Source organism: Rana temporaria, chromosome 9 (assembly GCF_905171775.1).
Source record: "Rana temporaria chromosome 9, aRanTem1.1, whole genome shotgun sequence".
Classification (NCBI taxonomy): domain Eukaryota; kingdom Metazoa; phylum Chordata; class Amphibia; order Anura; family Ranidae; genus Rana; species Rana temporaria.
In genome coordinates this window covers 14220231-14234882 of record NC_053497.1, presented here as the reverse complement: position 1 = coordinate 14234882, position 14652 = coordinate 14220231, and the positions used below count along the sequence as shown (strand labels likewise).

Here is a 14652-nt window from a genome sequence, read left to right as displayed (position 1 = left end):
CTGCACGGGAGTGACGTCATCGCCACTCCGGCCAATCACAGCGCCGGAGCGGCGAAACAAGGAAATATCTGCGAGGAGACATAGCGGCGGAAGCAGCGAACAAGGAGAACTACGGGGGCTTCAATTTCAAGTAAGTGGCACATAATGAGCTAGTATGCTATGCCTTTCTCTTGCAGGATTAGGTTTTTCACGGGGCGGTTTACTTCCTCTTTAAGATCCACTATCTATAACGGATTGGACTTTTTTCTTGTGGACTTGTCACAATTTAAGTCCTGCTTTTTAGCCGTTTTATTATTATTCACCTTGACCCTTTATGTTGTGAAAGCCTATTGTATTTATATCCTGAGCGCTAGCATCCACTGTTTTGATTGGCTACTATGTACAGCTGCACCAGATTTTGCTATCAGCTTCTAAAGTCAGCTTGTTCAATTAAGCTTTGACCAAAAAAAAAGGTGCACCAGATTTTGCACTTTTCCAGTTTTAGTAAATTAACCCCCAAGTGTCCTCCTCTACACCACACTGACAGGGGATGGACTTTTCTACTCAAGCTGTGGCTGCTTTCTAAGGTCACTGTCAGATTTTGCACACCTTGCTTGGATTCCTTTGGGCTTTAAATGCAATTCTTGGCACAGAAAAAACAAAATTCTGTCTCTAACAGAGTCCTCCTTTGCTGCATACAGTGGTAATGGTTGACCTTTTTAAGACAGGAAAATATATCAATTTAAATATATAATTTATTCATTTTTCCTATTAAAGGTGCATGGCCACCCATAACCTTTCCTTATATGTTTTTAGGCCCACTCCTCCCGTTGTTGGATCGGAATCTCCACCAAATCAAAGGTTATATGAAGACTCCAGGTAAGACGCGCGGGTCGTTTGCTGCAGACATGGACGTGAGAAAGTGGCCTTCACTCCATGTCGCTTGGGCAGTTGGGCAGAGCTGAGAAAATACAGTGCCGGGGGGGGGGGGGAGGGGGGGGCTCCGATGGCATGAAGCGAGGCACTTCTCTTCACAGTAATATGAAGGTGTCAAAAACACCATAAAGTGATACTGAGTATGGCTTCACAGGATCCAAAAGTTCATGTTACGAGGATGCGGGGTCAGTTAAACAATATAGAGTCTGGATCCTGGTTGGCCATCTGTGCTATATGCTTCAGGACGTCCTTCTTTGTGATAATTCCCAGCAGTCTCCTGGAATAGAAATCAAAAGGCCAGTTAAAAAACAAACTTGCAGTGCCTTGAAAAAGTATTCATACCGCCACACTTTTCACATATTTATTTGTACAATTTATTATTTCCACTGCTATGATGCTGCACATGCGATCGGTTATGACACCAGCCATTGGATGGTTTGACAGTTTGGTTGAGGGTAGGGTTGAGCGAACCCGAACTGTAAAGTTCGGGTTCGGTACGGACTTTGGGTTTTTCCCGAACCCGGACCCGAATAATTGGAAAAAGTTCGGGTCCGGGAAAAAAAAATTGCGAGGAGGTCCCCGCAAATTCAATAACCAGACCCTTTAGGTCTGGTATGGATATTAAGGGGAACCCCGCCGTCAATTTAAAACAAAAATGACGTGCGGTTCCCCTTAAATATCCATAACCAGACCCGTTATCCGAGCACGTTGACCTGGCCAGCCCCAGAAAAGAGGGGGGGACAGAGTGCGGGCCCCCCCCCTCTCCTGAACCGCACCAGGCCACATGCCCTCAACATGGGGAGGATGTCCCCATGTTGATGGGGACAAGGGTCTCATCCCCACAACCCTTGCCCGGTGGTTGTGGGGGTATGCACACACACACACACACACACACACACTGTAGAATAAAGTCTTTATTAATAAAAAAAAAATCTGGGGAAGCCCGGCAGAGGGTACGTCAGAGGGTGCGGGGTCACGTGACGGGTGGCCCTGCCTCCTCTATATAAGTAATGTCACAGCTCCAGCGTGTCATTCGCTGGGCTGTGTCCAGCGCTGAGAGGAGGTCGGGGATGCTGCGCTCCGGATGGATCTTCTCATCGCTGGAGCGGAGATCACCCGGCCGTCGCTCGATCTTCTCATCGCTGGAGATCACCCGCAGCCGTCGCAGGATCGGGACAACGTTGGAGCAGGAAGCCGAGAACGAGTGGATTATCACCGCTGGAGTTTTTTTTTTTTTTATTAATAAAGGACTTTATTCTACGGTGTGTGTGTGTGTGTGTGTGTGTTTTTTTTTACAAGACTTCACACTTCCTTCGTGAAATGGTAGGGGTACAGTGTACCCCATTACCATTTCACACAGGGGGGGGGGGTCAGGATCTGGGGGTCCCCTTTGTTAAAGGGGTCTTCCAGATTCTGATAAGCCTCCCGCCCGCAGACCCCCACAACCACCGGGCAAGGGTTGTGGGGATGAGACCCTTGTCCCCATCAACATGGGGACATCCTCCCCATGTTGAGGGCATGTGGCCTGGTGCGGTTCAGGAGAGGGGGCCCGCACTCTGTCCCCCCCTCTTTTCTGCGGCTGGCCAGGTCAACGTGCTCGGATAACGGGTCTGGTTATGGATATTTAGGGGGAACCGCACGTCATTTTTGTTTTAAATTTACGGCGGGGTTCCCCTGAATATCCATACCAGACCTGAAGGGTCTGGTTATTGAATTTGCGGGGACCTCCGCGCATTTTTTTTCTAAAAGTCCGTGTCCCATTGACTACAATGGGGTTCGGAGTTCGGGTTCGGGTTCCCGAACCCGAACTTTTTTTTTTAAGTTCGGGTTCGGACCCGAACCCGAACATCCAGGTGTCCGCTCAACTCTAGTTGAGAGCACAACCAATGGGAGGGTTACATTTCCGGCACACGTGTTACGGATGGGTTTAAAAAAAACCTTTGTCCCCATTCTGATACTTGGTTTGAACTTTAGCAAGTCGTCTTCACCAATTTGTGTTACCAAGCAATTGAACAGGTATACCTAATAAAGTGTCCGGTGAGCATATATGTGGCCGACTGTCGGCTGTCTGGGGAAAGTGTTGGGACAGCTGTGCTTCTACGTACACCCGGTAGTGTGGCTCCCCGCCTCTGCCATGATTCCCTGGCTCCACTGCCCCACCTGAGTACCCGGTACCCTCATGGCGGGTGCCGCCGGTAGAAGGGATAAGACCAGCAAACATCTGTTCACTAATCTTCCCTAGCGAGAATGCATTACATCACTTCTGGGTTTGGCTGTCATTTTCTCCAGCCACAGCAGTCCATTAGCTTCAGGGGAAGGCAGGTGAGACATCAGGGGTATAATAGACCCCTGATATCTCATTAAAAAGAACCTGTCATAGAAAAATGTGTTTGTTCCCCTATGTGATTATAATAAAGTTAGGTAAAAAAATAAATAAAAAAAAAGTGTATAAAATTAGGAGTTACACCCAAACAAAATCTCCCTAAATGGGACACAGACAGCATTGCCTACCAGGCCAATTCTGACACTTCTCTCATATGTAAAAATCTGTGTTTTTTTTTTACTAGAAAATTACTTAGAACGCCAAAACATTACATCACACGATATTTGCGCAGCAATTTTTTCAAATAATTTTTTTTTTGGGGAAAAAATACACTTCAACTAATAAAAAATTAGAAAACACAATATATAACCAATTTTTTTTTGTAAAATATGAAAGATGATGTTACACCGAGTAAATAGATACCCAAAATGTCACGCTTTAAAATTGCGCCCGCTCGTGGAATGGTGCCAAACTACAGTACTTAATCTTTTTATTCCATCTTTTATTTTTACACTTTTATTGCTTTCACAAGATATCAACATCATTTGCGATAGCAATACAGCATGACAGGTCCTCTTTATGGAGAGATCTGGGGGTCTATAAGACCCCAGATGTCTCTACTTTTAAAAGCCAAATATCAAACAATGTTTTTTTTTTTACGTGCTTTAACCACTTTCCATCCCGCGTATAGTGATATGACGGCCGCAAGGTGGCTCTGCCATCCCAGGCGGGCATCATATGACATCCTCGGCTTCCGGGCGGTCTAGGGGGTGACCTCGCCGTGTCACTCGGGAGCCGATGTGCGTGCCTGGCGGCCGCGATGTCGGCCGGGTACCCGCGATTGCTGGTCACAGAGTAGCAACGTGGATCTGTGTGTGTAAACCAGCGTTTCTCAACTCCAGTCCTCAAGGTGCCCCAACAGGTCATGTTTTCAGGATTTCCATTATTTTGCACAGGTGATTTGATCAGTTTCACTGCCTTAGTAATGACCACGGCCGTTTCATCTGAGGGAAATCCTGAAAACATGACCTGTTGGGGGCCTTGGGGACTGGAGTTGAGAAACACTGGTGTAAACACAAAGATCCACGTGTCGTGTCAGGGGAGAGGAGATTGTGTGTTCCTAGTATATAGGAACACTGATCGTTCACCTCCCCCAGTCAGTCCCCTCCCCCAACAGCTAGAATCACTCCCTAGGTAACACATTTAACCCTTTGATCGTCCTAGTGTTAGCCCCTTCCCTGCCAGTGATATTTATACAGTAATCAGTGCATATTTATAGCACTGAGCGCTGTGTCAAAAGTGTCTGATCTGTCTGCCGCAATGTCACAGTCACTATAAAAATTGCAGATCACCGTCATTACTAGTAAAAAAAAAAAAAATGAATAATAAAAATGCCATAAATCTATCCCCTATTTTGTAGACACTATGGGCTAGATTCAGAGAGGAGATACGCCGGCGTATCTCTGAGTCCGGCCGGTCGTATCTATGCGCCTGATTCATAGAATCAGTTACGCCTAGATTTCCCTAAGATACGACCGGCGTAAGTGTTTTACACCGTCGTATATTAGGTTGCATATTTACGCTGGCCGCTAGGTGGCGCTTCCGTATAGCTAAGCGAGGAATATGCAAATGAGCTAGATACGCCGATTCAGAAACGTACGTCCGGCGCATTTTTTTACGTCGTTTACGTTAGGCTTTTTTCGGCGTATAGTTAGCCCTGCTATATGAGGCGTATCCTATGTTAAGTATGGCCGTCGTTCCTGCGTCGAGTTTTGAAAATTTTACGTTGTTTGCGTAAGTCGTTCGCGAATAGGGATGTACGTAATTTACGTTCACGTCGAAAGCAATGACGTTTTGCGGCGGAATTTCGAGCATGCGCACTGGGATTTTTCAGGAACGGCGCATGCGCCGTTCGTAAAAAAAGTAAAATACGCGGGGTCACAGTTAATATACATAAAACACGCCCACATCATCCACATTTGAATTATGCGGGCTTACGCCGACACAGATACATTACGCCGCCGTAACTAAGGGCGCAAGTTCTTTCTGAATACAAAACTTGCGCCCTGAATTACGGCGGCGTAACGTATCTGAGATACGTTACGCCGGTCATAAAGATAGACGATTCTATCTGAATCTAGCCCTATAACTTTTGTGCAAACCAATCAATATACGCCTATTGTGATATTTTGGGCAAAAATATGTAGAAGAATACATATCAGCCTAAACTAGGAAGACATTATTATTATTTTTTTTATTTGGTATATTTATTGTAGCAAAAAATATGGTGTTTTTTTTTTTAAATTGTCCGTTTATAGCGCAAAGAAATCATTTGGGTACAGTGTTGCATGACCGCGCAATTGTGAATCAAAATGTTACAGCGCTGAAAGCTGAAAACTGGACAGGGGGTGGAAGGAAGGGGGTGAAAATGCCCGGTATTCAAGTGTTTAAAATAGGGCTGTGGAAATTAACTATTAATCTTTCATTTTTTTGATCGATCTTTCTTTTTTGATTGGTACTCACCTCTCCACCGGCTTCCGGGCCTTCAGGGAGTTCCGTCGGAGATCCGGTGACGTCACGGAACACCGGCGGGGCTTGCCGTGTCCATCTGAAGGGCTCCTTTGCTGTGTCTTCATATCTGTATGCCGGCGGGACCTTACTATCTGCCACACGCAAGGGCTGTTACACTTCCCTCTATCACTTCCCTCTATCAACCTGGGATTCTACAACCATCCACTGGGAGTTGTGATAGTTCCCTTCATGGGACATCTACATGCCGACGGACTAATGTTAACCTCTCCTCATCTGGATTCAGCAGTGGTATCATTGTACACATTTTTTTACCAGTATCATACTTGGCTACATGTTTTTATGACTGCTTTTGCTAGCGTTTGGTAATACTTTTTATCCATTTTTCCAGTGGTTGGTAGCTGCACTGGGAATCGGCCTGCAAAGAGATCAGCTAAAAGTAGTTGGATCTGTATGTGCGTTATAATTAAAGCGGGAGTTCACCCTAAAAAAAAAATTTAAGATTAGATTGATGCTCATTTTGTCTAGGGGAATCGGGTGTTTTTTTTAAAAACGAAGCAGTACTTACCGTTTTAGAGAGCGATCTTCTCCGCCGCTTCCGGGTATGGTCGTTTGGGCGTTTCTTCTTGACTTCTTGATTGACAGTCTTCCGACGGTCGCATCTATCGCATCACGAGTAGCCGAAAGAAGCCGAACGTCGGTGCGGCTCTATAAGGCGCCTGCGCACCGACATTCGGCTACTTTCGGAAAATCGTGACGCGATAGATGCGACCATCCGAAGCCTGTCAATCAAGAAGGAACGCCCAGTCCCGAAGACCATACCCGGAAGTGGCAGAGAAGATCGCTCTCTAAAACGGTAAGTACAGCTTCGATTTAAAAAAAAAAAAACACCCGATTCCCCTTCACAAAATGAGCCTCAATCTAATGTTAAAAATTGTCATTTCCGGGTGAAGCTCCACTTTAATCGAAATTAGTCGAATTAATCGATAAAAAAAAAAAACAATTAATTCAACACAAAAATTTTGATCAGTAACAGCCCTAGTTTAACCACTTCAGCCCCGGACAAAAATGCAGCTAAAGGCCCAGGCCAGTTTTTGCGATTCGGCACGACGTCGCTTTAACAGACAATTGCACGGTCGTGCGACGTGGCTCCCAAACAAAATTGGCGTCCTTTTTTCCCCACAAACAGAGCTTTCTTTTGGTGGTTTATCACCCCTGCGGTTTTTATTTTTTGCGCTATAAACAAAAATAGAGCGACAATTTTGAAAAAAAAATGCAATATTTTTTACTTTTTGCTATAATAAATATCCCCCAAAAACATATATAACATTTTTTTTCCTCAGTTTAGGCCGATACGTATTCTTCTACCTATTTTTGGTATTAAAAAAAAAAAATCGCAATAAGCGTTTATCGATTGGTTTGCGCAACATTTATAGAGTTTACAAAATAGGGGATAGTTTTATTGCATTTTTATTAAATTATTTATTTTTTACTACTAATGGCGGCGATCAGGGATTTTTTTCATGACTGCGACATTATGGCGGACACTTCGGACAATTTTGACACATTTTTGGGACCCCTGTCATTTTCACAGCAAAAAATGAATTAAAAATGCATTGTTTACTGTGAAAATGACAGTTGCAGTTTGGGAGTTAACCACAAGGGGGCGCTGAAGGAGTTATGTTTCACCTAGTGTGTGTTTACAACTGTAGGGGGGTGTGGCTGTAGGTCATCGATCGAGTCTCCCCTATAAAGGGGATGACACGATCGATGCGCCGCCACAGTGAAGCACAAGGAAGCCCTGTTTACATACGGCTCTCCCCGTTCTTCAGCTCCAGGGAGCGATCGCGAGGGGGTGGCTAGAAACAAATAGCCGCCCCCTCATCCCGGATCGCTCCCAGAGGCTTACCGACCGCCGCATGTAGCGGGGGGGGGGTGGGGGGGCTTCCCGATCAGACCCCCGACCCGCAGAAAGACAGGGATGTACATGTACGCCCATCTGCCTGTACGTGCCATTCTGTGGACGTATATGTACATGCGGCGGTCATTAAGTGGTTAAAAAAATAAAATAAAAAAGCCTTGTTTACATGCCGGAGGAACCGGAAGTGATGTCATGATGTCGCTCCAGTCCTCCAAGGCCGTAGAGATGAGTGGAGGCCATCTTGCCTTCACTCATCTCTATGCCAATCCACTACTGGCGCCGGATGGGTCCAGAGCTTCACTGATCGATCAGGTAACTTTGGGAACCACTGGGAAGCGGTGGGGGGGGGGGTGGTGTAATCGACACCCCTCCTGCTGCATCTCAAAAGTGATCCAGTGGAGAACTTGCTACTCTACATTCTTGTAGAGAATTACCGGCCGACATGGCATGTTGCTGCAGCCATAACCTCGGTATTCCACTTCCCGACCAGGATGTCGTTTGTCTATGGCCCGATCGGCAAGTGGTTAACCACTTAAGACCCGGACCTTTAGGCAGGTAAAGGACCCGGACAGTTTTTGCGATTCGGCACTGCGTCGCTTTAACTGACAATTGTGCGGTCGTGCGACGTGGCTCCCAAACAAAATTGGCGTCCTTTTTTCCCCACAAATAGAGCTTTCTTTTGGTGGTATTTGATCTCCTCTGCGTTTTTTTTTTTTTTTGGTGCTATAAACAAAAATAGAGCGACAATTTTGAAAAAAATTCAATATTTTTTACTTTTTGCTATAATAAATATCCCCCAAAAATATATAAAAAAAAAAAATTTTCCTCAGTTTAGGCCGATACGTATTCTTGGTAAAATCGCAATAAGCGTTTATCGATTGGTTTGCACAACATTTATAGCGTTTACAAAATAGGGGATAGTTTTATTGCATTTTTATTATTTTTATTTTTTTACTACTAATGGCGGCGATCAGCGTTTTTTTTTGTGACTGCGACATTATGGTGGACACTTCGGACAATTTTGACACATTTTTGGGACCATTGTCATTTTCACAGCAAAAAATGCATTGTTTACTGTGAAAATGACAATTGCAGTTTTGGGAGTTAACCACTAGGGGGCGCTGAAGGGGTTAAGTGTGACCTCATCTGTGTTTCTAACTGTAGGGGGGCGGGGCTGGACGTCATTGATCGTGTTTTCCTATAACAGGGAACACACGATCAATGACACTGCCACAGTGAAGAACGGGGAAGCGGTGTTTACAGCTCCGGGGACCGATCGCGGGACTCCAGCGGCGATCGGGTCCGCCGGTCGCGCTGCCGCGGAGCTTTGGACCGGGTCACAGGCACGCGCCCGCTACCCACGGCTGGGCATTTAAAGAGGACGTACAGGTACGTGCTTGTGCCCAGCCGTGCCATTCTGCCGACGTATATGTGCAGGAGGTGGTCCTTAAGTGGTTAAAAGGACAGAGGATATTGCCTAAGAAAATTCAAATAAAAAGGGAAGAAGGTTTTGGCTATTCTTACTATAACATAACTCACCCATTATGCGTCACCAGACACTGACGCAATCCCAACTTGCGGAAAATGTCTACCACGATTTCCATTGGCGTCTGGTCAGTGATGGTGAAAGGACTGAGGTCCATAATGGCGCGGAGCTTTAGGCTTGGAGGCGACGTGGGAGGTTGGGGAGGGGTGTGTTCAGTGAAGTATATCCGCGATGAACTCACTATTCCGTCTTGTTTCTTCCTGGCGCTCTCTGTAAAGTAAAAGAAGGAAAATGTTTCATTAGACTTGTCTCTGCTGACTGTGAATTCTGACTTTTTCTTCAGTCTTGCCCATTTATACAGGCTCCTTTCCTGTACTGAAATTACTCTGAATTCACTGCACACTGTGAGCTTCCCGCAATATGCATCAAAAGCTGCAGCTGTAAATCTCAAGACTGGATGGACATAAATTCTTTGGCAGGTAAAACATCTCCCTTATACAGTGCCTAGAAAAAGTATTCATACCCCTTGAAATTTTCCACATGTTGGCATGTTACAGCCAAAAACGTAAATGTATTTTATTGGGATTTCATGTGATGGACCAACACAAAGAGACACATAATTGTGAAGTGGAAGGAAAATGATAAATGCTTTTCAATTTTGTTTTACAAATAAATATGTGAAAAAAGTGTGGCATGCATTTGTATTCAGCCCCTCTTTACTCTGATACCCCATAACTAAAATCTAGTGGAACAAAATGCCTTCAGAAGTCACCTAATTAGTAAATAGAGTCCACATGTGTGTAATTTAATCTCAATATAAATACAGCTGTTCTGTGAAGCCCCCAGAGGTTTGTTAGAGAACCTCAGTGAATAAACAGCATCATGAAGGCCAAGGAACACACCAGACAGTTCAGGGATAAAGTTGTGGAGAAGTGTAAAGCAGGGTTAGGTTAAAAAAAAATATCCCAAGCTTTGAACATCTCACAGAGCTCTGTTCAATCCATCATCCGAAAATGGAAAGAGTATGGCACAACTGCAAACCTACCAAGATATGGCCGCCCACCTAAACTGACCGGGCCGGGCAAGGAGAGAATTCATCAGAGAAGCAGCCAAGAGGCCCATGGTAACTCTGGAGGAGCTGCAGAGATCCACAGCTCAGGGGGGAGAATCTGTCCACAGGACAACTATTAGTGGTCTCTCCACAAATCTGCCCTTTATGGAAGAGTGACAAGAAGAAAGACATTGGTGAAAGAAAGACATAAGAAGTCCTGTTTGCAGTTTGTGAGAAGCCATGTGGGGGAGGGGACACAGCAAACATGTGGAAGAAGGTGCTCTGGTCAGATGAGACCAAAAATACCAGTTACACTTACGGTAGCTGTTTTTCTGTAAGTCTTACAGGACGGCACCTTGAGAGTAGACTGGCTCCACCTGACAGGAAACACAATCAGAAAGAGGTTTAAAAGCCCCGCCCCTCCCCGTGCAACTCAGTTAGTGATAAAGTAACCACCATTAGAGCACGGGAACCAGTATATAAAAATACAAACCATATAAATTCCTCAGGGTGGGAAATAGGCCTGCCGTCCTGTAAGACTTACAGAAAAACAGCTACCGTAAGTGTAACTGGTATTTTCTCAAGTCGTCTTCCAGGACGGCACCTTGAGAGATAAGCAAGTAACCCTCAGGCCTACTTTAGGGCGGGACAACTGCCTGCAGGATTCTTCTGCCAAACGTCAAGTCTTGGGGTGACAGAAGTTCCACTCGGTAGTGTTTGAGAAAGGTGTTCTGGCTTGACCACGTTGCTGATCTACAGATTTGTTCCACTGAAACTCCTGCTCTCTCTGCCCAGGAGGTTGCTATAGATCTCGTGGAATGTGCCTTGACTTTAGGTACTGTTTTGCCAGCCTTAATGTATGCTAATGAAATTGCCTGTCTTATCCACCTAGATATAGAGGCTCTAGATGCTTGGCAACCCTTTTTCTGTCCTGAAAAATTAATTAGCAAGTGAGATGAGCGTCTGAACTCGCTCACCCTTTCCAAATAACTTAACAAACAGCGTCTTACATCCAAACAGTGGAAGGTCTTTCCCCTTTCGTTCTGTGGATTTGCGCAAAATGAAGGAAGAATAATTTCTTGTGACCTATGAAATTTCGTTACCACCTTAGGTAGGTACAGGGGATCCTGACTTAGGACTACCCTGTCTTCAAAAAGACAAAAATAAGGCTCTTTGATTGAGAGCGCCTGCATGTCTCCTATTCTTTTGGCCGTAGTAATAGCCAGAAGAAAGGAGAATTTAAATGTCAACAGCCTAACCGGAATGCTGTCTATCGGTTCAAACGTAGGTTTGGATAAATGGTCTAGTACCAAGGTGAGGTCCCAGGGGGGAACCCTGGAGATCTGAATAGGGCATAACCTATCCCTAGCCGACAGGAACCTCTTGATCAGCCGATCCAGGGCCAGCCTCTTGTCTAAAAAGTAGGACAAGGCGGCTACTTGTACTCTTAAGGTTCTTGTGGCTAGTCCTAGATCAACTCCTTCCTGGAGAAATTCCAGGATGACAGATATTTCAGGTAGTGGGGCTTGCCTGGCTGCACACCAGCGTGAAAACACCCCCCAGGTCTTAGCATAGATCTTTCTAGTGACCTCCTTATGACTAGCCAAAAAGGGTATTTATTACCTTCTCCGAACATCCTCTCCGCTGCAGGTTCCACCTCTCAAGTACCAGGCCGTCAGACTGAAAAAGTCGGGCTCTGGGTGAAAGATCGGTCACTGCCGCAGAAGGTCCACTCGGACCGGAAGAAGAAGGGGGGGAAAGAACTGACCAACGTTCTAACATTGGGAACCAAGCTCTTTTGGGCCACTGGGGAGCGATCAGGATCAGCTTCCCTCGTGAGCGACTCAGTTTCTGTAGGACCCTTGGGATCAGACTCAGGGGAGGGAAGGCATAGGCCAGATGAAATGTCCAGGCCTGGGCCAACGCGTCCACACCCTCCGATCCCTGATCCCGGGAGAGGGAGAAGAATCTTTCTACCTTCCTGTTCTTCCTGTTCGCGAAGAGGTCTATTTCTGGGTTGCCGAAACGATGTCGAACCCAGTCGAAGACTTCTCGATTTAATTCCCACTCCCCCTGGAGGATGGGTTGGCGGCTTAGAAAGTCCGCTTCTAGGTTTAAGACTCCCCTGATGTGAATTGCTGAAAGGGAGAGGACTCTCTGTTCTGCCCAACCTAGAATTTCTAAGGACAGCCTTAGGAGAGAACGGGACCTGGTGCCTCCCTGGTGATTTATGAACGCCACCGTGGTTGCGTTGTCGGAGAGAATCTGTATTTCTTGGTTCATGACTCTCTCCTCGAATGCCTCCAAGGCCTTCCCGACCGCTAATAATTCGCGGAAGTTGGAAGAGGACCTGCTTTGTTGTCGATCCCAGGGCCCCTGGGCCTGGAGACCCGACATGTGGGCTCCCCACCCCCAGGAGCTGGCATCCGTGGTTATCCTGAGAGGATTTGTCTGGTTCCATGGGAGGCCTTCCTCCAAATTCTGAGGAATGAGCCACCACCCCAGTGTGCATTTTACAGACTCCGGGATGCTGACCCTGGAGTCTAGGGATGAGTCCTTCCCGTCCCAGGAGGAGAGCAGGAAGGCCTGCAGGGTTCTGTAATGAAGCTGGGCCCATGGGACCGCTGGGATGCATGAGGTCATCAGTCCCAGTAACCTCATGATCTGCCTGAGGGAAATTTCTATTGAACCCATGACGGACCTGACCACTGACCCGAGTCTCCGGATCTTGTCCTCTGGAAGGACCAGCTTTTTCTCTACAGAATCTATTAGGAACCCCAGATACATTTTTCTCTGTTCTGGGAGGAGAGAAGATTTTTCTCTGTTTACAATCCATCCCAAAGATTCCAGAGTAGTCAGGACGGTGGCCAGATTCGAGAGAAGAAGCTCTCGGCTGGGGTTAAAAAGCAGTAGGTTGTCCAGGTAGGGGACAAGGGAGATCCCTTTCAGATGTAGAAAGGCGACCACCTCTGCCAGGACCTTCGTGAAAACCCTTGGGCTGGAGGCCAGACCAAAGGGGAGTGCGGTGAACTGCCAGTGCTGAATCCCCTGAGGGGAGGCAATGGCAAATCGGAGGAACCTTTGATGGTCCCTGAAGATTGGGACATGGAGGTAGGCGTCCCTCAAGTCTATGGTTACCATAAAGACTCCTTCTAACAACAGTCCCTTGAGACTGTAAATGTTTTCCATGCGGAACTTCTTGTAGAGGAGAAAGGTATTTAAAGGTTTTAAATTTATGATCAATCGGAATTTCCCCGAAGGTTTGGGCACCATGAAAATATGTGAGTACACCCCCTGACCCTGTTGTCCTGGCGGAACTGGGATTATGACTCCCTGCTGAGCTAGATCTGTCACATTTCCCAGAAGGGCAGCTGCCTTGAGGGGATCTTGGGGTAGATGAGTGAGGAGAAATATTGGGGGGGAAGTTGGCGGAATTCCAATCTGTAACCTTCCCTCACTATTTGCAAAATGTGAGGACTCCGTGTTATACTCTCCCAGGCTTGGAAAAAAATTGGGAGAGTCTTCCCCCGACTCTTAAGTCACTTGGAGTCCTTACCTGCGGGTTTGGGATCGGGGAAAAGGATACCCCCTTTAGGCTTATCCTTTCCTGTGATCCATCGCTTATTAAAGGCCGATCTTCGGTCAGAAGGTCGGTTTTTATTCTGGGGGCCTCGAAAAAATCTTCTCCCGTTAGGTCTGGGTTTTGGGGGAAACCGTTTCCCCTTTTCTGAGGCCCTAGTTAGAGCTTGATCAAGTCCTGCCCCAAAGAGAAGAGTGCCTTCAAAGGGCAGGGCACATAGACGGGTCTTGGAGGCAAGATCACCTTCCCACGTCTTGAGCCATACCGCCCTTCTGGCGGCGTTGACGAGAGCACCCGTCTTAGCAGAGGATCGGACTGTTTCAATCGATGCATCTGCAAGATAGGCTACCGCACTGCCTATGACTAAGAGAATCTCTAATTTCTTTAAACTTGGAGGTCTGAGGTACATGCTCCAGAAGTCTGGTTAACCAGGTATCTGCATTCCTAGCGATGCAGGAAGAGGCCAAAGCGGGTCCAAGGGCGGCCGCATTAGCCTCCCAGGCCCTGCGAAGGGAGGTGTCTGCCCGCCTGTCTAAGGAATCCTTTAAGTTTCCTGCATCCTCAAACGAGAGGTCAGACTGCCTGGAGAGTTGGGCTAGAGATGCATCCAGTTTAGGAGTTTTAAACAAAGTATTTTCTAACTCCTCCTTAAAGGGACAGCGCTTTTTCCAGGTCTTGTACCTTAGCAGTTTATTTTCAGGCTCAGCCCATTCCCTCAGAACTATATCTTTGAGTGACTGATGGACTGGGATAACCTTTGGCTGGGGTTTAGCTAGACCCTGGTACATTCTGTCCTGAGGCGACACCAGCTCTGCTGGCTGCTGGACCCCTTCAGAGGCATAGACAG

At 46.6% G+C, this 14652-nt stretch overlaps 1 protein-coding gene across 3 annotated transcripts in view; it reads right to left on the bottom strand.

The window, feature by feature from the left end:
- Positions 1 to 716: 716 nt before the first annotated feature.
- The window catches only part of CLCN5 (chloride voltage-gated channel 5), an 84558-nt gene continuing 70622 nt past the window's right edge, over positions 717 to 14652 (bottom strand). For all 3 annotated transcript variants that reach the window (XM_040322833.1, XM_040322834.1, XM_040322835.1), the window contains 2 exons: positions 9228 to 9444; positions 717 to 1192 (listed from right to left, as the gene is read on the bottom strand). In XM_040322833.1, coding sequence (XP_040178767.1) covers positions 1102 to 1192; positions 9228 to 9444 — 308 coding nt within the window. In that variant the 3' untranslated portion in view covers positions 717 to 1101. The remainder of the gene's footprint in view (positions 1193 to 9227; positions 9445 to 14652) is intronic.